The sequence below is a fragment of the Solanum lycopersicum genome, chromosome 3 (assembly GCF_036512215.1).
Source record: "Solanum lycopersicum chromosome 3, SLM_r2.1".
Taxonomy (NCBI): Eukaryota; Viridiplantae; Streptophyta; class Magnoliopsida; order Solanales; family Solanaceae; genus Solanum; species Solanum lycopersicum.
This window is the reverse complement of record NC_090802.1, coordinates 63,585,254-63,606,956: the sequence shown is the minus strand read 5'-3', so window position 1 is coordinate 63,606,956 and position 21,703 is coordinate 63,585,254. Positions and strand designations below refer to the sequence as shown.

General features: G+C 34.5%; 4 protein-coding genes across 11 annotated transcripts; 1 reads left to right on the top strand and 3 right to left on the bottom strand.

The window, feature by feature from the left end:
* Window positions 1–121: 121 nt before the first annotated feature.
* Window positions 122–2,946, bottom strand: LOC101254887 (protein HEADING DATE REPRESSOR 1). 7 transcript variants are annotated; one of them, XM_069295621.1, is made up of 4 exons: window positions 2,876–2,946; window positions 2,355–2,457; window positions 654–988; window positions 122–525 (listed from the first exon to the last, which is right to left on the bottom strand). In XM_069295621.1, exons 2-4 carry the CDS (start codon window positions 2,449–2,451, stop codon window positions 322–324), a joined length of 636 nt encoding a protein of 211 aa, XP_069151722.1. In that variant the 5' UTR covers window positions 2,452–2,457; window positions 2,876–2,946; the 3' UTR covers window positions 122–321. The 7 variants fall into 7 exon arrangements, with proteins under 7 accessions (XP_069151722.1, XP_069151721.1, XP_069151723.1 ...); XM_069295620.1 differs by having other exon boundaries at window positions 654–1,007; window positions 2,355–2,440; window positions 2,876–2,927; XM_069295622.1 differs by having other exon boundaries at window positions 2,355–2,440; window positions 2,876–2,903.
* A 463-nt stretch (window positions 2,947–3,409) lies between these two features.
* Window positions 3,410–11,342, bottom strand: LOC101250106 (uncharacterized). Its single transcript, XM_019213135.3, has 9 exons — window positions 11,219–11,342; window positions 9,218–9,310; window positions 8,749–9,020; window positions 7,767–8,598; window positions 6,244–6,459; window positions 5,788–5,862; window positions 5,615–5,674; window positions 5,242–5,466; window positions 3,410–3,938 (listed from the first exon to the last, which is right to left on the bottom strand). Exons 2-9 carry the CDS (start codon window positions 9,294–9,296, stop codon window positions 3,715–3,717), a joined length of 1,983 nt encoding a protein of 660 aa, XP_019068680.2. The 5' UTR covers window positions 9,297–9,310; window positions 11,219–11,342; the 3' UTR covers window positions 3,410–3,714.
* A 1,589-nt stretch (window positions 11,343–12,931) lies between these two features.
* LOC101255482 (uncharacterized) lies at window positions 12,932–16,955 on the bottom strand. Of its 2 annotated transcripts, none has more exons than XM_010320398.4 (8): window positions 16,633–16,955; window positions 16,475–16,540; window positions 16,332–16,374; window positions 16,182–16,236; window positions 15,596–15,644; window positions 15,170–15,237; window positions 14,974–15,082; window positions 12,932–13,517 (listed from the first exon to the last, which is right to left on the bottom strand). In XM_010320398.4, the coding sequence occupies exons 1-8, from the start codon at window positions 16,828–16,830 to the stop codon at window positions 13,446–13,448; spliced, it is 660 nt and encodes a 219-aa protein (XP_010318700.2). In that variant the 5' UTR covers window positions 16,831–16,955; the 3' UTR covers window positions 12,932–13,445. The 2 variants fall into 2 exon arrangements, with proteins under 2 accessions (XP_010318700.2, XP_004235888.2); XM_004235840.5 differs by having other exon boundaries at window positions 12,932–13,363.
* A 3,062-nt stretch (window positions 16,956–20,017) lies between these two features.
* LOC101255976 (mitogen-activated protein kinase kinase kinase 20-like) lies at window positions 20,018–21,618 on the top strand. Its single transcript, XM_004235842.5, has one exon. It carries the CDS (start codon window positions 20,266–20,268, stop codon window positions 21,481–21,483), a length of 1,218 nt encoding a protein of 405 aa, XP_004235890.1. The 5' UTR covers window positions 20,018–20,265; the 3' UTR covers window positions 21,484–21,618.
* Window positions 21,619–21,703: the final 85 nt, after the last annotated feature.

Genomic DNA, 21,703 nt, shown 5'->3' with positions numbered 1-21,703 from the left:
GTCTTAACTGGTATCTAACAACTTATCCTCCTAATCGTTGATAGCAAGATTTCGAATCTACTTACTCATAGCGTGATTTCAAATGTTCCTTATCAAGCCTAATGTCCTAGTGCTAGTAACATTATTAAGAGGCAGTGACAATGGATCAAATAAAAGGAACTACCAACGTCTTACACAGCTTTTAAACAGTAAATAATATTGCGAACACACAGGTGGTATTCGCAAATATATATTTTACATCTTGAAAGCACAACAACCTTCTTCTATATCTGTCCTATTATTGTCTAACGAAATCTACAAAAGAATAAAGAAAATGACTGATTAAGAATCATCTGTACCGTCACCATCAATATCATCGTCATCCTGATACATGTTCATAAGCACATTTATCTGGCTTTGCAACATAGCATTTTGCCTCTCTACATCAGCACGCTTGCTTCTTTCTTCTAGCAGCTGTATTTGCAGATGTTCCAGGCATTGAGCATCTGCTTCTAGCTGTTCATTCAGACCATCGATTTCGCGATCCTGCAGCGTTGTCATATGGTTAGTGTTTCTGTTGAATTTAAACTGAGCAAGACATTTTAAGAGCTTTAGCCAAAACAAAACATGTAGATTAGAAGAAAGTAAACAAATGGTAATTTTGAGGACATTACCTTTCTATTCATTTCCTGTAGAGCGATTCTTCGCATACTTTCAACAACATCCACATTTACAAGCTTCCGTCTCTTTCCAGCCAGCCAACCTTTGGGGTAACATGCAGCATCAAAGTCTGGTGGGGGTAGCAAAGTTTCAGCTGATGGCCTACGGCCATTTGCATTTGTAACCGGCTCCAATGGTTCAAAGAGTGCCTTCCTACGCTCTGAAAGTTCAGTAGAGGGCTGCGATTCCTGCATCTTTTCATCAGCTGGAGACTCATCTTGCTTTTGAGGTGTTTCATCAGCTGGAGACTCTTCTTGCTTTTGAGGCGTTTCCAAGTTCTTCACACCGGCTACTAGGCGAAGCATTTCCTTAGCATGATAAATGTATGATATACAAAATATGAATTGTATGAACTGTGTATTGATTGGGCTTATAGTCATCACTCTATTATCTTTATGGAACAAGACATTAAACAGGACTAAAATATCAGAAGTAAGTTCTCCAAACAAAATATTAGTTATGTTCAGATATTCTTGACTATTTCAACAATTACAACATACTCAATATAAATCCATAAGTGAGGTCTGGAGAGGGTTACGCAAGCCTTACCCCTACACCTTGGGAGCTAGAGAGACTGTTTCTGATAGACCTTCGACTCAACGAAAATTGTTGACTGGTTCAAGTTCAAATAGCATGAGCCAGTCTTGTGTAATTAAAAAGCTCACTAACTACAAATCTTCTCCTTGATCAGTGAAGAAACAAGTCTGCTATTTGATGTAGCATTCACAAAAACACTATCGAGCAAAGGTGGATCCAAGATTTAAACTTTTCAGATTCGAGTTTGAGATTCTATCTCAACACATTTGTTTCGACCTCTGTAATTATGGAATGATTATACCGTCTTTAATTATATATTATATGTAACCTTTCTTAGAAAAGGATCTTTTTTCTTTTCAATCAGTCTTTCTAAAGCTCCACAAGTCATCTTTCATATTCTAATCCATCTCGAAGAATTTCCAAATAAATTAAGGAGTCCACTAAGGGAAAAAGAACATGTACATTAAAAAAATACAAAGTCAACAATGCAGGGCCAAATCACTATTTCTACACAAGATCCGTGTGGAATAATAGATTAGTCTTTTAAAAATAAAATATTGGAGTGGTAATCAAGTTTAGCTTATACAGGCAAATTCCTTAACAAATAAGTAAAATTATGCAGAAGAAACATGTAATGTAATGAATGAATCAAAACACACTCATCATGACAAAGACAACCAAAATCACTAAAAATCGATGCTACGGATAAATTTACAAAAAAAAAATGTTTTTTATTCGAAAATCGAACTTATTTATTAGCTAGAAATGACGTGTCGGCAAATTCGCCACTAAATCTAGCTAATATTGGACAAAATTATCCTCTACTTTCAACTTAACCTCTTTTCCAAAAAAATAAGAAAACTGTGAAAATTAGATGTACCCAACAACTAATAAAACCATTAATTCAGAACTCAACGACTTAAAATGACTATAATCGAAACTCATAAACTTCAAATTCTAGCTTTGCTGCAAATTTTCTAATCATTTCTAGAAATAGATCTAGTTATACCACATGCAAACCCACAAATAATCAATCCCATATTTCAATAAATCACTGTAGCTACATGCAATACTAGTACTAAATTGAAAATCAGAGAAAAAGAATGAATAAATATTACCAGATCTTTTTCTAGACTTCCATAAAACAGGAGTTGAAGAAACAGGTGAAAATCCCTCAAGAAATCCTTCCATCTTCTGCTGCTGCCTTACCTCCATAATCAACTTTCAAATTTCAAAAAACACACACACATAAATAAAGCAAAAACAAAAATCTTTTTTTTTTTTTGTTTTTAACAAAAACAAAATAAAAACCAGAACTTTTTTATTATAAGGTACAAAGAGATAAGAGAGAGAATTGATAGCGTAAGAGTTGAAGTAAGTTGTAGGTGTAAGCAAGGCAAAGAAACGTTTATTACCCAACTCTTGAGCCCCTTTTTTGTTTGACAAAGTAAATAAGATATGGTTGGGAAAAATAAGCATAGAGAGAGAAAGCATAATTTTTTAACGGACATGATTTTGTTGTTTTTTAGTTTTACACGGTGATGCTGATGTTTGGTTTCTTGTTTTGTGTTCCTATCTATCTCCCACACACCTTAATTTTATTTTATTATTATTATTTCCACATAGGACAAAATGGTACCTGGGTTTTTGTGATTTCTCTCAACGCGAACAACCATTATTGAAATGTTCGTAGTGGAGTGATAAATATTCGTCTTACTCAGATGTCTAAAAATAATAGTTTTGAGCTCTAAAAATGCTTACCGAAACTATTTAAAAGACAAAAATAAACCTTCTTAGGCCCAGGATGCTGGCTGATACATTTGGTCTTGGGCCTTCATATTTTCTTTTACTTGTTTAATTTAAACAAACACATTTCAATGGGTCAGCCTACACCACATTATCTCAGACCTCAACGGAAGTCTCGGAGTAATGATAAAAATTATACATATGTATTGTACACCATGAAATGTGATCCTTTTCCGAACCTAGGTGTGCACAAAACACTCGAAGATATCAAAAACCACACAAAGCACAAAATATGATTGCTACTGTAAATAATCGAATGAGTTAACAGCCTGAAAAGATGCAAGAATCAATCACCAAAGGAAAAGAAAGAAGAGATAAGAGAGCAGAGCATGCCATGCCAGACACAATATTCGAAAAAAAAAAAAAATTAGCTCTGAAACCAACAGATCCACGGGATCAAACACCTCCAATTATAGAATCAGTCATACATCAGCTCTTAACTTGTGAGTTCAAGTTTAATGTATCTCTCAATCACAGGGGTTTAAATGCTGAGGTTCTATGTAGTAACTTTGCATAATCTCTACCCATGGGGGGGAATCCTATTGTCACCCCACCTTCTATATGTGCAATTCCAAGAACTATACCCTAATCCTTTACAAAAAAGATGTTTGGGAGCACTTTCATTCTCCTTCACAAAATTTAAGCCCTCTCCCATTGAAGAAAATGATCACATTATGTTTCACCTAGAACGCAAGGTATGCAAGGAGGATTTGTTGCTTGGTCTTTTGGCGTGATTTTCTGCAGGCACTCGTCATGAAATACATGTCCACAGGGAAGAACAGCAACGGGTGGCGCTATAGCAGGACGAACAAAAGGACCTTCAGGATTGAACATCACATTCCTCTTGCATATTTTGCAGTTCTCTGCAATGATTTGAGCTGGTTCCTCCAACCTTGCTGAAAAATTCAAACACTACATTATTACAATGCTGTTTAAATGGTAATATTTAGCAGTAAAATGAATTCATTATCAATATCTTCACATAGAAAATACTAACAAAATACACATTTAGTCACACTCTTATGACTTGATGTGATGCCTTTCTGAGATATCGAGATTATGCTGAAGTTCTTAGATTCCTCCAGTTAAAGGTTGTAGCGAGCGCTAGTTCCAGCTTTGGTTTTTTGGTGTCACCCTTGGGGTTTTGTGTACGTCATATGTTCATATATATTCACATAAAGTACCAAGAAAACTTTGCATGTGTTATGACGTAATGACTTCTCAACCCAACTACTAAAATATATATCATACGACACAATTGTTATGTAACAACTCAGTACTTGTACCCATCCATATTCCAAATCCTATAATTTAGATGACAAATTCAACATATAAATACGTATTGATTGTACTGTAAACCTGCACCTGCAGGCCACATGAGGAGAATGGGGCAAAAAACATTGGGGGCAAGTACTAAAACATCCAAAAATTTCACATAACCCATTTTCAAATATTGAATTTATTAATTTTGGGTTCCCTCTCTTCTCTCTTAGTTCATCCTTCTTCCTTCTTTTCTCCTTCCTTTATCTTCTCAGCAATTTTTTCATTATTATGCAGTCCGTCCCAATCAACCGAAAAAGATTTTAAATAGCTTGAGAAAAATTTCAGGTCGTTTAGTTAAAAAAGTAAGGAAGTTGTTTAGATATCCTGAGAATTGATTCAAAAGGGGGGAAATATTTAAACATCCATTAGTTATTTGGAGGTGGAGGATAGGGCAGAGGGGAACAGGAGGGGATAGAGTAGGGCGATTTCTGTAAATAAGAAAATAGTGAGGTTTTATGATAATGTCATTAACACCAAGTAAAAAAGAGAAAAAGAGACATCCTTAACATTTCTTAACACTTCAGAGGTCTTTGACACTTGATAGGACTCAAACTCTCTTATAAATTGTTGGCTCTAGTCACGTCTATGGTGTCAAAACTTGTAATTTGTTGACATACATATGCAACAAGAATAGACACACAACAGTGACACAGAATTGCGACATAAACAACACAGCTAGATGAGTGATCAAGTCAGAGTAGGGAGGCAAAAACACTGGCATTCACTGATCAACTCATGAAAATGTCAACAAACAATCAAGTTGTACATATATACATGGTAAAGAAAGCACCAGAAACAGTATCTTGTACATCACAGACTAACAAACTACATTACAGAAATACCGAAAATATAAGAATGTGAGAGAACTTGAGATACCTTGCAACTTTGCACAGAGATCAGGAAGAGAAGGAGAAGATGCAGGAACTGGAGCAATAGTCATCGGCCTCGGAGGTGCTCTATGTTGAGTCAATTTTCTCCTCCGCTGACCCATCGGAGCAGTTGGAGGGGCTCTACCCGGTCTTCTTCTTTTGAGGGAAGTGGGACCATCAAGATTTGAAGCCTGAGGGGCCACATCAACCTTTGATATTGGAACGCCTTGACCTTGGTGTAGCAAATGTAATGAGAGCACAAATCAGGAATCAGCACATTTTAGAATTAAAATGTGCACAACAGCAAAGATGCGAAATATAGATATTTTCATTGAAATAGCAACACTAGAGAGTTCCTTAGATTGGGTTTTGTGGCATACCAGCATGATATGGGAGTCCACTAACATTTAACTCTGCAGATGAACCAACTTGAGGCCGACCTAGATAACATAAGAACAATCTCTTCAGATGTTACTTAGAGGTCAGATTTCTTTAAATACATAGAAAAGCAAACTGGAGCATTATCAGATATATGAATAAAATTAGTAGATACCCATTGCAAAAGAGGGGTTAAGAAGTTCAGTAGGATGCATTTTAGGTCCATGATTTTGAGACTGATACGAGTTACCTATAAATGATCGCCAAAGAAGAAACAAATAATGAGAAAAGCACCACATAAAAAGTAAAATGTGAACTCAAGCTCCGTAATGTGCTAATTTCTGAGATAAATGAGTCCATTAAGAGCACGCATCCAAGTATGGGGTAATGGAAGTATCTGGAACGAGTGCATCCTTTTTAGTGCATTCTGATGGATCCACACGGAATGCCTACACCAATTCTAATATCATCTTCCACTCCTTACACTTCACTTTACAGTGCCTAACTAAAGATTTCATGGAAGCTGAATATATTTCTCGCTGCTTTTTTCCCTTTTTAAAGGTAAACTATTTTTCTAGCTTCTTTTTTAATTCTATAAACTCATTTTTAAGTTCCAACATACATGACTTACCCCCTCTAGTTTGCTGGATGCCGCCCGTGCCAGGAAGAACACCCTCTCGAGTTGCTTGAGAAATAGCCCCGTCATTGAGCTGGACACCTGGCCTCCTGGGAAATTGATTGACAAGGGCAGATTGGATGCCACTCCATCCAGGAATTTGAACTCCCATTCCTTCAGGATATAGATTATTCCCCCAAGGATTCAGAACATTGACAAAAGATTGCTGACCTGAAGAAATTTGATTGTAGCAGCGTTAGGACCACAGTAAGTCAACAATCAGCAGCTGAAGTAGACTAAGAGGCAATTTATAGAATCAATGAAGGCAAGAGTATAAGTATATAAGAGAAACTAAAAATAGCAGTGCATGTAGCCGCGAAATGAAAAAGGGGGATGCCTAATCAAACTCACATGTTGGTAGCTCACATCCTCTCACCTGATTCATGAAATTGTCTATAGAGTCATGTTTAGGCAAAACCAAGTTTATGACATCAGATCAACCATTTTACCAACTAATACACAGATATGCTTAACTCTCCTAAAGGTAGTACTCTCAACTCTGTCAATTAACAATACAACCAAGAAATAGAGGCACAATTACAACTTTGTCAACCCCCCACTTCCATAGAAAAAGTTGACCACCAACTCTGTTTTAATTTCATTTTAGTTTTTGTTTTAAAAAATAAAAAGTTATATGTAGCAGGTTCCATATTCCAACATTCCATTTTAGTCGTGACACTTCCTAATAGAAATGGTGTTACATATTTAAGACAACAAGATTCAGAAAGTATTTTTAGTATGTTTCTACACGCTTAATGATTGAAATAGAAACGAATTAATGGAGTGTTATGTGATAGAATAATGATCGCCAAAGTGAAAGGTAAGTTCATGGAGCAAACAACCTATGCATACCAGAATCCACACACTGATACGACCTGAAATATAATCTCATTCCTAGATCTCCCACTAGATCTTTTAGTTCTTAACAAACTGTTGCCAATTCACATAGCATTTTTTAATCACACTACATCACTAAGATATTTCCTTTTTATCCGTATGTATGAAAATGCAACTAGAAAGAATTATAACTTTTGTTGTAAGACATGACTTTCCACATTCAAAGAACCTAATTCTATCGAGTCAACTCAATTTTATTTGCAAACATTCTTTAAAATGAGGTTAACAGACTATCCATAGTCATATGTTCGTTTGCTTAAGGATCTAGCCATTTACCAGGACTGTCCTGAACACTGCCAACTCAGAATATATGGCAAGAAAAGCAACAAACTGAGCTTGTTAGACACAAGAACAATTTTGGAATTCTGATCCAGCAAGCACAAAACAATTTCAGCTGTCATGCACATACACTAGAAACCCTTGCCTCAAATCAAAAGTCACCATTCCTGAAAGAAAACGCCATTGTCTTCAACAATGGTCATTTTCTACTAAAGAAAACAGGATTAAAAAATTTAATCATGTGCACATGTCAGCTAAGCTAGTGGTAAATTCAGCAAACAGAAACAGAAATTCATACACACCTAAATGGTCTTGCCTCACTCTTCCGCCACCATGACTGAGAATAGCAGGTCCCATGAAAGATTGATGATTCCTGACCATGTTTGTGTACAGGCTGCTCTGCTGATTAACATTTGGTTGAGCTAATACCCTAAACTGTTGAGCAGATCCAGGAGCTGCTGCCACTCTACCAAATCCAAGATGAGGGGGTAAAGTTGAATTGCTGCTAAATGGCAATAGAGGAGGAGGCAAACCACCTTGGGCATACATGAGAGGATCAGGTTCACAAAGTCTTTGATCAGCATTACCAACAGCAGCTAAATCTCTGGCATTAGATGAGTTAAGTCTCGCATCTGGTGCGTACATAAATGGAGGTGCACTGATTCTAGAGTCAGGAGCATGTACACCCGAATTAAAGGCAGAATTTGGGAAACCACCACTATCACACTGGAAATTTGTGATACCACCAGGAGCACCATGAATTAAACTTGGAAGATTTCTTCTTGTTTGTTGGATATGGGAATTGTTATTTTGTGGTGAAGCAGCTTCCTCCACTCCATTGCTGACCTCTTTGCTGTTGAATCTAAGAATTGATCTGTCCTCCATATTACTTCCCACTCCAAGGGTCAGGAAACTACCATCCATGTTCCCTTGTGTTGTATGAAAAGGAGCATGATTGATGTTGGCATAATTTTGAAACCCTATTCCGCCAATACCTGTAGCATTCTGCACATTATACCCTACGCCAAAAGGGCTTCCAGGCATTTGACTAATACCTGTTCCTTCCCCAGCCTTCTCAAAACATCCAGCTCCACTGCTTTGCATAGGCATAAAATTTATGCCTGCCCCAGGATTCTGGAAGCCCTTGGACAAGACACCTTCATTCATGAGTCTATTCAAGGTCGGTGTTTTGTTATTCACATTTGAATGGTTTATCTCTGCATTATGTTTCATGCGATGTGACATTGCTGATGAACTGTAAAAGCTGGGTGAAATATTTCTTACATTCATCAGATTCGGTTGAAGCTGGTGGTGATGTAAGGAATTGAGATTCATCAAATCGGCCACCTCAATCTCATTAGCATTTCCTGGAAGAGGACAGACTGCAGGCAGAGATACAGAAGGAAAGGATGTGACATTAGCCCCTGAACTGAACCCACCTTGGATAACACCATTATAATCAACAGCTCCACTTTGACTGGCGCTGAGAGAAAGATCATTAACACTTGAACCTGGCAGGTTCTCTGTTTTGTCAGCTCCCATTGATAATCTTGAATCTGATCAATTAAATAAAAAATAAGCTTAACATAAAGATATCTACTTCATAAACTAGAGGAATGAAAAAAGAGAAAGAAAAGCATAATAATTATACTTAGATCCTGATCAATTAAATAAAAGATAAGCTTAACATAAAGATATCTACTTCATAAACTAGAGGAATGAAAAAAGAGAAAGAACAGCATAATAATTATACTTAGATCCTCCTCTGGTCTCTTCTTTCCCGCATCAACACTTGGGGGGTCTGGCAGGTTCTCTTTTTTGTCACATCCCATTGAAAATCTTGAACCTGATCAATAAATAACAATAGCTTAACATAAAGATATCTACTTCATAAACTAGAGGAGACGATAAAGAGAAAGAAAAGCATAATTTACTTAAATCCTCCTCCAGTCTCTCCATGACTGAAGCTGATGTTGTAATTGCACATAGAACAAAACAAAATCTAATCTATTCTAGAGATGAACAGTTAAGCAAACTTTTGGGGTGGGGGAGAGTTCCACCTTGCAAAGGTATCAAAGAACATAGTACTTCAGATAGAAAACCAACATCATAATCCCAAACAATTTCAAATCACACTTCCACCAGACCGGCACAACAATAAAACAAGAACATGCTGAGAATACACAAAAATGAAATTAAAACACACATTTCTATATCTGCAAAAAGGGGACGCGCCATTTTCATATGTGAAGGCCTATTAAAATCTCCTTTCATATACTTCCAAAATGAGATACATGCAAATATGACTTTCTCATATGCCGATCACCGAAACTAAAAGGTTAAGTAGACTACACTTCATGTGATCCCACTAGGCCCACCCAAATAAGCAAAATAAGGAAATCAAACCGACACAACAGAAAAAATTGCTACCCAGTAAACAGTCAATCGTCTCTAAAACAAAAAACACATTTCTACCTGAAAGGCTGCAAAAAAGGAAGCATGCCAAATTCTTTGCACCATTTTCATTTGTCAAGGCCTATTAAGATCTCCGTTCATACACTACCAAAATGAGATTGCGCAAAGACGACTTTCTCATACACCAATCACCCAAACTAAAAGATTAACTACTTAGAACAGTAGACAACATTTAATGTGATCCCATTATGCGTGCCAATTTCTTCGTTATTTTCATTTGTCAAGCCCTATTAAAATCTCCTTTCATATACTTCCAAAATGAGAGACGCAAAGATGACTTTCTCATATGCCGACCACAATACTAAAAGGTTAACTACTTAAGAGTAGTAGACTACACTTAATGTGATCCCACTAGGCCCAAATAAGCAACACAAGGAAATCAAACCGACAAAACAGACTACCCAGTAAACACACAATCGTCTCTAAAACAAGAAGAACAGGTTGAGAATACACAAAAAATGAAATTACAACACACACATATATAAAGGGCTGCAAAAAGGGGACGCGCCAAATTCTTTGCGCCATTTTCATGTGTCAAGGCCTATTAAAATCTCCTTTCATATATTTCCAAAATAAGATATATGCAAAGACGACTTCCTCACACAGCAATCACCGAACTAAAAGGTTAACTACTTAGAACAGTAGACTACAATTAATGTGATCCCACTATGCGCGCCAAATTCTTCGCACCATTTTTGTTTAAAGGCCTATTAAAATCCTTCCCCCATATGAGATATACGTAAAGGCAACTTTCTCATACACCGATCATCGAAACTAAAAGGTTAACTATTAAGAACAGTAAACCACAGTTAATGTGATCCCACTTATGCCCAAATAAACAAAAACAAGGGAACCAAACCAACACAACAGAAAAAGAATTCTACCCAGTAAGCACAACAAACAATCTTCTCTGTTCCCTACCCTTGTAGGTTATAAACCCTAATGTCATTTCGTAGAAAACCTAGGAAATGGAGTAAAACCTATACCCCCACCACCATAAATTCCTCCTTGCGATTATTCCAAGAATCTAACAACAGAAAAATTCAACAATCCAAACAACACTACTGTATCAATACCATCAAATATGATCAGAAAGAGAAGTATTCAAACCACATTAATTACACACCCAACCAAACCAATTTTTTTATTTTTTTCAAAATTAAAACAAAAAGATTATTCAAGAACTTAACAGTTAAACCAAGGATAAAAAAGATTCAAATTAATGTATAACGATTTTAAATCGGTATGAATTCTCCGGTGGGTTCATAAGAATTCTTACCGGTGAAGAATCGTATCTGATCGGCAAAAAGATTTTCAAAAGTGAAATTTTTTTTTAGAGAGAGAAAGAGAAAGGTTTTAGAGGGAGAGAGTGGTGGTGGTGGTAGGGTGTTGTATGTGTGTGTGTTTTTTGGCGCTTCTAAGGGCTCTATAAAGAGTTTTTAAAGGGTTCGGTGTGGGGCCATTTGTTCCTTTTTGTTCTATGACACGTGGACTTGAACTACTCAGATGACGTGGCAGTAGTGATTCGGTGTGACCGTATGTCTACAACAGGTTACAACCCACCAATCGCGTCGCTTGGTGTTTGGGCTTTTCGTCTTTTGGGTTAATTAATGAGGGGTATTTTCGGAATTGAAGAAAATTGGAATATAATATGGCGTACTTAAAACGCACCAAGGCTAGAGCCGTTTAGAAGTCTCAAACGGAGAAAGTCAAGCTAAATTTATTTATATAAATTAAAATAATTCAACTCTTTTTGACTAATTCTGGCCTCAAATTAAAGTTGGGGTAGTGTAATTAAATTTGTCATTGCAATTCTAAAAGGAAGAAAAAAAAAGGAGTTATACGTTATATTAATAAAGTATTTATTATTTATAGTAATAAATATGTAATATAAATTTATTTTTTTTCACTAATTTATTATAATATTGTTATATTTAGCTAAATTAGTAATTATTTTTTTCAAATTATTTTTCCAAAAAAAGAAAAAAGCAAATTGTAGTCAAACAATAATGTTAATTATTAACCTGACACAAGAATTAAAAAGCAGTAAATAATAGTAGTAATTTTGTCATGATATTCTTATATTAAAAAGTAAATGATATTTAATAGCAATAGTAAAATAGGAATAAGAGAGAGAAAATCCAATTGGAAACAAAGGCAAAAACAATTAATTTAAGTCATTGGTAATGAACCCACTTGACAATAGAAGAGAACAACATTTTACAAAGTTATGAGTAATAATGTATTGTCAGCAATGAGATGTCACCACCCTCGTGTCTATCTAGTCTAACCCTACTACGTCTGTTGTCAAGTCTTCACTGCCAAGGAAAATGGGGGTTGAGTTGTGTTGTCAAAATTAAAAAAGTAAAACTATAGTAGATACCATCTTGCTTTTTTTAATTTCCACATGTTTGATTTTCTATATACTATTTGAATAGAGTAGAATGTATATATAATATGTGAAATTTAATATATAAATATATTTATAATATTTTTCAAATATAATCTAGGTTATAGTCTTCTGCTTTTTAATTAGCCTTTAATTAATTAAGTTTAAAATTAAAAAAATATATATAATAGATACTCTATCAGACGATACAGTAAAACTTATGCAAATACTACTCTCGTACATGTTTGATTTTCAATATATTCGATATGTCTAAACATAGCAGGATGTACTTCTATGAGTGAGGTAGGATGTGACTTATTCTACTTGGTAGAGTAATAGGCAAAGAAATAGGAAGTGTAAAGGTGGAATTCATTTCAAAAGGAAAATAAAGAGAAATTGGAATCTAAACAACTCCTGAATTTGATAGTAAACTATCAAGTGGATTTACAAAACTCTTCTCTCCACTAGTGATAGATATATTACTCCTCAACACACGGAAAAGGGGTACGAATAATTCGAAGACCCCACAAAAATTAGGTCCCAATTCTGAATTCCACGTAGAGATGGCAACAAATAATAAGCATGGATATAGTAAAAGCTATGTTGCAAAAGGAAAAAAGAATATTCACAAAGCATAAAATAAGTGTTTGAATTTACAAATCCATAATATTTAAGTTAACGGACAGAATTTTTTTGAGATATTGCAAAATTATTCTGCAGTAGAAACTTCATTATCTCCTGTGGAATGTCTTTCCACAACTTGTCAAAGAAATTACTCCTAAAAGAATGGATTATACTCTTTAATAAGAACAAAGATTAGTTCAAAACTGGATACCACATTTCTATGCAGCTGAATAACAAAGGCCTAATTTCGTTCCAAGACTATTATTGTAGTATCATGAGCCTTCCAGAAGCTAGACACTACTCTTCTTTTAGATGCTGCTGGCGTTTACAGAAGATAATGCAGCCCAAGGATGCCACAAGCCCCACGAGGTAACCAGCTATAGCTCCATAAGTCACACAAATAGGCCATTCCTACATGCAAATACCAATTGTTCGTGAATGAGAACAAACCACTTACTAAAGCATTTTCCAACCTCGTGCAGAGGTTTGCAAATTAGAAAAACGTGATCTTTCCCTCAAGAGCATAGCCAAAATATGTAAGGTTCTTACACTCCACTTCTAAAACCTAGGAAATGAAAATGCATATGAAGAAGTTAGAATCAAGGGCCAATGGAACCAGTGAGTTGCTAATAACTGCAGCCTTTTAACTGGTAGTAAATGCAAATTAATAAAGCAAAAGGATTACACAAGAAATATACTATATATTTAACAAGTGCAGCTGCACCAGCTACCAGCAGGAACATCTAAGATAATACTCACTGCGTTGATCTCTTTTCCTTTTTAATCTGTCTCAAAAAGAATGACCACTTTCCTTTTTTAGCAACACTATAATTTCAGTTTTACACATAGCATGTTTAAGGTCAGAACTCACAAGATTAAAGGACATTTTAGTATATTTAACATAACTTTAATTTAAGACCGCAAATTTGAAAAATCTTTTTTATTTACTTAAACTCCCTCCAAGTCAAACTAGATCATTCTTTTTTAAACGGAGGGTGTTAATTATAGAAAATCACCAAGATTCACAAGAACTAAGATGCAACTTCATATAAACAAATGTATGAAACACTTATGGTATAAAACTGCCTCTCCCTCTTCCATTTTTCACCTTAACGGCTGCTGTTTCTATTCGTCTAACACGTAAATTATGTAAGATTCGATTAAAGTTTTTTGCGAGAAAAAAACACTAAGGAAATTATGATGGAAGATGCATGCACAAAATAGCACTTTAGCTTTTTGAATCAGGATATAACATGAGCTGTTTTATTTTACTTATTCTCTTAATGTGGAACATGGAAATCTTGTTAACAAAGTATACTTAAGTAGTGCCCTTACTAGCAAAGAATTTTACAGATAGCAATGCAATCCGGTCTTACCCCGACAAAAAGGAGCCACATAAGCGCCAGCCTTTTATCTTCTCTCCTTTTGGTCACTTTATCTTTTGCATTAGTACTAGTATAGCAGGATATAATACTTCATTATGGTAAATGAACTATTAGCTTAGTTTGTTTAAGAAGAAATCGTCTAGCAGATTCCCAACACCTCTCATTCACAGGTATGGTTCACTTTGAAGTGTCCAGAGCAACACAAACAGGTTTCCAGCAGGTGTGTGTGTGTCTTCCATATGGATGAGCTATAGTGCTATACTAATCGGGGCACTGATGAGGTGGAAACAATCTACAAGGAAGTGCAAAAAAATGACAAGGTTTGCCTTGCCTTCTAGCAGCACTGGGTATCCTACTTTGATATGTACAAGGTTCCTCAAGGTTGTTTGAGGTGGCCCTACTTACCTTAAAAACAATCCAGATAAGAATTTTTGTCAAAAAGGGAATATAATTTAAACAAGGTCATGCGGAGAAACTTTTATATGCCTTTCTATTGCAAGACTATCAAAAGATCATATCATGGACCATTGACGCTTAGTAATGCAATTAATGCATTTGAAATTCAAATAATCTGCACCATGAAACTACAATCTCTAATATTGTGAACCTCGAGTCCTTGACAATCAGTTGACTTACCTGCCATGGGCTTTCCCAATCAAGTGGCATTGGCCAAGCACCAAACCATGCTCCAATAACAGCTCCATGAGCAGGCAGACTGATCATATAGTCTGTGGACTCACTTGCTCTGCAAAAACAAACATACTGAATAAGCTCTAGGATAGATCTTAGATATAAATATCAAATGCCCATGGATTGACGAAATGGAAATTACTTTGTTCTAGCAAATATTCGGTGCCAATCAGTCCATGATGAGCCAAAAACACAAGCCGCTGGTACAAACTGCCAAACCAATATTTGATAAATTTAAGTATCCCCAGAAAAGAATTTTTTTACAAAAAAAAAAGAAGCTAAACCAACATAGAAGAAAAAATGAGCAAGGACAAAATACCAATTCTACATCTCATTAACATGTGACCTAAGTGGTCAAAGAATCTTATCATTTGATCAGCTTTCTGAATGCAATAACTCAGGATTTCCCCACTGACTTTCCTTTTCTTAAATACATTGATCATATTTTCTAGAAGCATGAGATGAATCCACTAAACTTTTAACTGTTGTAATCTCTTCTTGGTAGCTTTTAAGCCTAAGAAATCTTTTCATGCAGTAAATAGCGCGAGTCCTGGCTGTTAAGACTTACAGTGAGTAGTGACATCAGAAGAGACCAATTAAAGGTCTTGGGGAAATATCTGTTTATAATACAGGATCAAAGATTAGTTAGGATAAGAACTACTGCATTGCAGAAGCTATAATAAAGAGAAAGTAACAGAAAAATGTTCCATTAACATAGTCCCAGTTGAGGTTGGATAGGGCAGCATTAAATGACTCCTACGTCATCTGAAACAAAAACTCAAACTAATCTCAGGCATTTTTGTGAAACATAGAGAGACTAATATCTGATAATCATCAGAGACCGATCCATGATTCGAAATTTATGGGATCGAGTTTGGAATTCTACGACAGCTTATTTGTTGTTGGGTTCAAAATCAATTATTTACACTTCTTAAGTGAATTCTTAACACATATACATGAACCAACCTAAAGTTACTAGGTTTGAATTACCTATAATTCAGACTCTACATCCGCTTCTGATGATCATGCAATAACATTGTCATAATGTATGATCAATGATAGATCAGCCTGTTTTCCACCCAACCTCAACTGTGGCTTCATGTTTCAGTCTCATTATTATAAAAGAATATAAACACATATACAGGATTACATACTCAAAACCAACAGGTGCTCCTAATATAGTAGCTCCGAGTGCATTTACCACGGCTCCTATAAACATTATACAAAATAATTCATGAACAATACTATATGAATCTTAGACAAATGACATTAATAATATAGTTCCACTAACAGACTCTACTTACCGGCAGGAAGCGCCAACAAGCCTCGTCCTACAGCTTTGACGTACTGTGAAAGCCACACACAAAAAAAAAAAACGAATCAATTACAGTAAACAAAATATGTAAGTTGTAAAATAGATTCAAATAATAAGAAGGCTTAGGATTACAGAGCATTGGTTCCTATTGTGTCGAAGGTCACTGTAAAGTAGAATGAGTACTGGAGCCAGAAACACCTGATAAACTAAATTTGAATCAAAATAAGAATACAAATAACAGAGATCGAAAGCTGATTATACTATAAATTTTCGTATTGCGAGATTTATACCGAAATCATACGAAGAGTTTGGGATGGATGCGTGATGAGATCGAGCGAGTAAATATGATTAGGTATCCAGAAAGCTATAGCTAACCCTAGTAAGCATATCAGCTGAAAAGTAATAGCTTTCCATGGCGATACGGACAATATCGCATTTCCGCCATTTTGATCATCCTTCGTCTTCTTCATCTTCATCTTCATCTTCATCTTCCTAATTCTGCAATCAAAACAGAAACTATTCTGTTATTTCCCAAATGAAATGAGGAGAGTTATTTGGGCCTAAGCATACGGGCCAAGTCTGAAGAGAACTTTAACCGAAAGAACCATATACAGGCCTCTTTTTCTTTTCACTCAATACATTTAAAAAAAAAAAGTAAAAATGCACGACTAATTCTCAATCTATGCCAAAAAATTTAAAAATATACTTACACTATATTAAGAATTTATTATATTCCTGAACTTATTTTATTAATAATTTTCTATTTCTTTTTGACATATGTGGCACTAGACTGAAAAAAAAGTCAATCAGCATTATGCCACAAGATAATGTCAAGTAGGTCAAAAAGGGGTAACAAATTATTAATAAAATAAATTCAGAGATAAGGACCTTAGCATAATAAAAATGTGTATCTAAGATTTCGGACATACATTGAGGAATACTTGTGCTTTATCTAAAAAAATTATGTGACATATTTTGTTAAGAACTAATTAAATGAAATGAGGATAATATTATAATTACAAACTTTGAATTTATAGGAAAAAAGTAGCATTATGTAAGAAGAAGATATGATTTGATTATTATTTAGAAGAATAAAAAAAGTAGCAAGAGTTTGTTTGGTACGGAGGAAAACATTTTTTGGAAAATGTTTTTCAATTTTCTCATGTTTGGTTGGGGCAAAAGTTTTGGAAAATGTTTTTCAAATCAACTCATTTTCCTTAAAATTAAGGAAAATGACTTCCCTTCAAAAATTAAGGAAAACATTTTCCAAAGCTCTTCTCTAATTTTAAATTATATTTTTTTTGGAAAAACATAAATTTTTAAAAAAATATTTTCAATTTCATAAATTTATTTTTTCACCGATCTCTGACCACCCTTCCCCTCTACACCCCCCCCCCCCGCCCCCAACACCACCCCCTCCCCAAACATTAATTTTACTTTTTAAAAATATTTTCAACTCCAAAATTTTATTTTTAAGCTCCTACCTCTCCCCTCCCTCCCTCCCCCCCCCCCCCCCCCCGGCCAGCCCCCTACCAACCCCAAAAAATTAATTTTATTTTTTAAAAATACTATCAACTTTATTTTTTTCACTCCTACCTCCTCCCTCTGCGCCCCACCACCACTACTCCCACCCCCTATCACCACCACCCAAAAAAAATTATTTTTAAAAAATATTTTCAATTTCATAAATTATTTTGTATTCTAGTAAAAATAAAAAAATATTCCTCAAAAATATTTTTCATTCATAAATCAAACACTAAAAATCATTTCCGAAAAATATTTTCTACTCAACAACTAAACATAAAAAAATAAGTCCAAAATCTACTTATTTTCCAAAAAAATATTTTCCACGAAAAATATTTTCCTTCATACTAAATACACCCTAAGTTGTGTACAAAGCATCAAGTATGAATAATTAAGCAATACTCCAATAAAGTTGGAAGGAAAAGAAAGAGAGAGAGAAATATTGTTAACCCACTATTGTCAATTATAGGTATCGCATATTATTATTAATTATCACGTTACAAGCATTATCGCTGTTCATTAACTAAGGTTGTTTAAATCGAATCGAAACTGATAAATCTCAATAAAAAAATTATTAATTTATAGTATTGAATTATTGATTTAGTGATTTTGACAACAGTTTTGATTTTTTTTTGTTATAGGGTTATCGATTCTTAACGGTTTAAAGTTTTTTCTTAACGACTTAACCGATAGTAAATTAAATATTTATATTTATACCATTTTGTATATAAAGTCCTCGACTTATAGTTTAATTTTCTACTTTTATTTTTGGTTGTTTCAAACACTTGATTATTCTACGATGTAAAAGTGTTTGCTTTTTAGCAAGATGTAACTTGTGAACTCAAGTGCATGGTTTATTTGGTTTGTCACCTTGTTTCTAAGTTATTTTCAATATCTTTTCTTTTGGGTCAAATCTTAACAGTTAAACCGATAACCGAACCGATAACGATCAAAAATCGATAAATCAATAACCGATAAGTCAGTATCTTAATGGTTCTATAACGATTTAGCATCACTATAAACAATAACCAATAAGTCAACCCGATAAACTTCAAAACTGAACCGAATTGACCGATACAGCCCTACGATTAACTATAACAATAAGCCACAATCATCATTGGTCACTATTTATAATTATCACCATCATTCAACTGTTATTATTTATTGATAATAGTATTAGTATTTTATTAAATGTTATATTTTATTTTATTTTATTTTTTTAAAAAATATATATTCAAATGTTAAAATAAACGATTTAATTTTCTAAAATGTATTTAAATTTGACACGCTTGGGATATTAATAGAAAGATATAAATCTAATGAGGCCTAAAGCAGCTAATTTCCATGACCTGATCTTAATCAACAATTAAAAATAATACTAAATGATTGTATTGTTGCTAATTAGGCAACATATATAGTTTATTACCACTTGTGAAGTATATATAGTAATTCCATGTGCACTGTTATTTAAAACCACACCATCATATACTAAATTATTTTCAATTTAACGAAATTTGATGGACTTCTTTTTTTGTTTTTCACTCGATATTCATATCTATAATCAATATTAGAGTTTGATTGAATTCAAATTCATATCAAAAAGTCTCACATTGAAATAAGATACTTTCTAATAAAAACGATTTCATACTTAAAAAATGCAAATCTAAAATTTTTGATTCAAGATGAATGAATATTTACCATTTCACTATTAATAAATTAATAGACTTTTGAATAAAAGTAAAACAAATGAATCGAAACCGAAAAAAAAAAAAAAAAGGGAAACCACATGCTGTTCCTCACAAGTGACAACCATTTTTAGTTTTTGCCTGAAGTAGTGCATGTGACAAATAATGGTGACATATATATACTGCCATTATTTCTTATCTGTCAAAAATGTATATATTCACCATTCATTTTCTAAACCTATAAAAATATGCTACCATATTTAGTTACTACCAACAGTTAAAACTTAAAATATGATAAAATTTATTAAAAAGGAAATCAATAAATGTCCTAAATTTATTTATTATTTCTCATACCTTGTTAAAATAAAAAAGACCACATGACCGTTATTCCAGTTAGCAGCATTTTTGCCAACTTGTGTTCCTCTCTTTCAAAGAAACGCGGCTCTTATTATATAGTATAAAAAAAACATAATATGTTGTAAAAAAAAATAAATTTAACCTAAAAAGCAAATTGCAAAGAAACCCAAACTTGCTCTGTAAACCCTAATTTTCTTTACCCATTTGCTTGTGTATTGTGTAATATGCACTAAAATCCAACTTTAAGTTAGATTTTGCTTCCTTTTGAGATTGCCCTAATCTTAATTACTTCCAAAATTCTCAATTTTTTTTTTGTAAGTTCAATTTTTTCAGGTGAGTTTTGTAGTTGAAAGGAAGATGATGAAGAATGAATTTGGTGATGGGGTTGCATGGTACAGAGGAGCAATGGTAGGTAAAGGAAGTTTTGGATGTGTTTATTTAGCTACTTTGAAGAACCCCAAATTGAATTACAGCTACTTTCCACCAGTTATGGCTGTAAAATCTGCTGAGGTTTCTGTTTCGGGTTCAATTCAGAAGGAAAAGGAAGTTCTCAACAATATTAAGGGTTGTCCGTATATAATTCGATGTTATGGGGATGAAACTACTACGGGTCAGAATGGTGCTATGGTTTATAATTTGTTGTTGGAGTATGGTTCTGGTGGAACCCTAGCTGAAAGGATCAATAAATCAGGATTGTCTGAATTGGAGGTAAGGAATCATACGAGATCTATGCTTAGAGGGTTGCTTTGTATTCATACGAATGGTTATGTTCATTGTGATATGAAGCCTGAAAATGTATTGCTTGTGCCTAATTCTAGTAATGGAAGTACTGAATTTAAGGTTAAGATTGGTGATTTAGGGTTAGCTAAGAGAGAAAATCAGAGCAAGAAGAGGAGGTTGGAGCCTTACTGGAGGGGTACTCCGATGTATTTGTCACCTGAAGCTGTTGCGGATAATGTGCAAGACTGTCCTGCTGATATTTGGGCTTTAGGGTGTATTGTGCTTGAGATGTTAACTGGAAAACCTCCGTGGGATAGGGATGATGAGATGGATGCTGAGGATGTACTTAAGAAGATAGGGGGAGGGAAAGAATTGCCTAAAATTCCTGGAAACTTATCGAAGGATGCAAAAGATTTCTTGAAGGGTTGTTTCGTTAGGAACCCTAGGTATAGATGGACTGCTGAAATGCTGTTGAATCATGCATTTGTTGACGGATTAGTTGAGGATGAAGGAGTTGAACCACCACTGGAGGTTGAGGATATAAATATAGTTGATTCTATTCTATTGGTTACTGAAAGTGATGATGAATTCGCCTATTATTCAGAAGATTGGAGCGGTGCCTCTGAAGATGATTCCCTTGGTTACTGGTCTGAGGAAGATTACGAGGATGAAATGACATCTTATTTTGATGAAGAAGGGATATTTGAAGTAGAAAAAAGTATAAGCGTTATAAGCTCCACCATTGATGGTGGTTCTGATCATATAATTGATCCATCAGTTGAGGTCCCTTCTGGGAGTCCCTCAAACAATTCGCCGAAATGTCCATTAAGTATTACCATTCCTGCAGGTGTCTAGTAATAGTTGGCAGGATAGAGATTTAAGCATTGAATTATACATTAAATTCATTGATTCGTTACTAGATGTAGCGACATAGTCTGTATGCGGTTCAAATTGGTTGAGATTAAATGATAAGATCTATTATTCTTTTTACTGTGTTGCTTCCAAGACTCTGCCTTTACATTTTGCTGTTCCATAACTCTCTTTACTGTCTGAACTTGTGTTTATTGCTCGATGT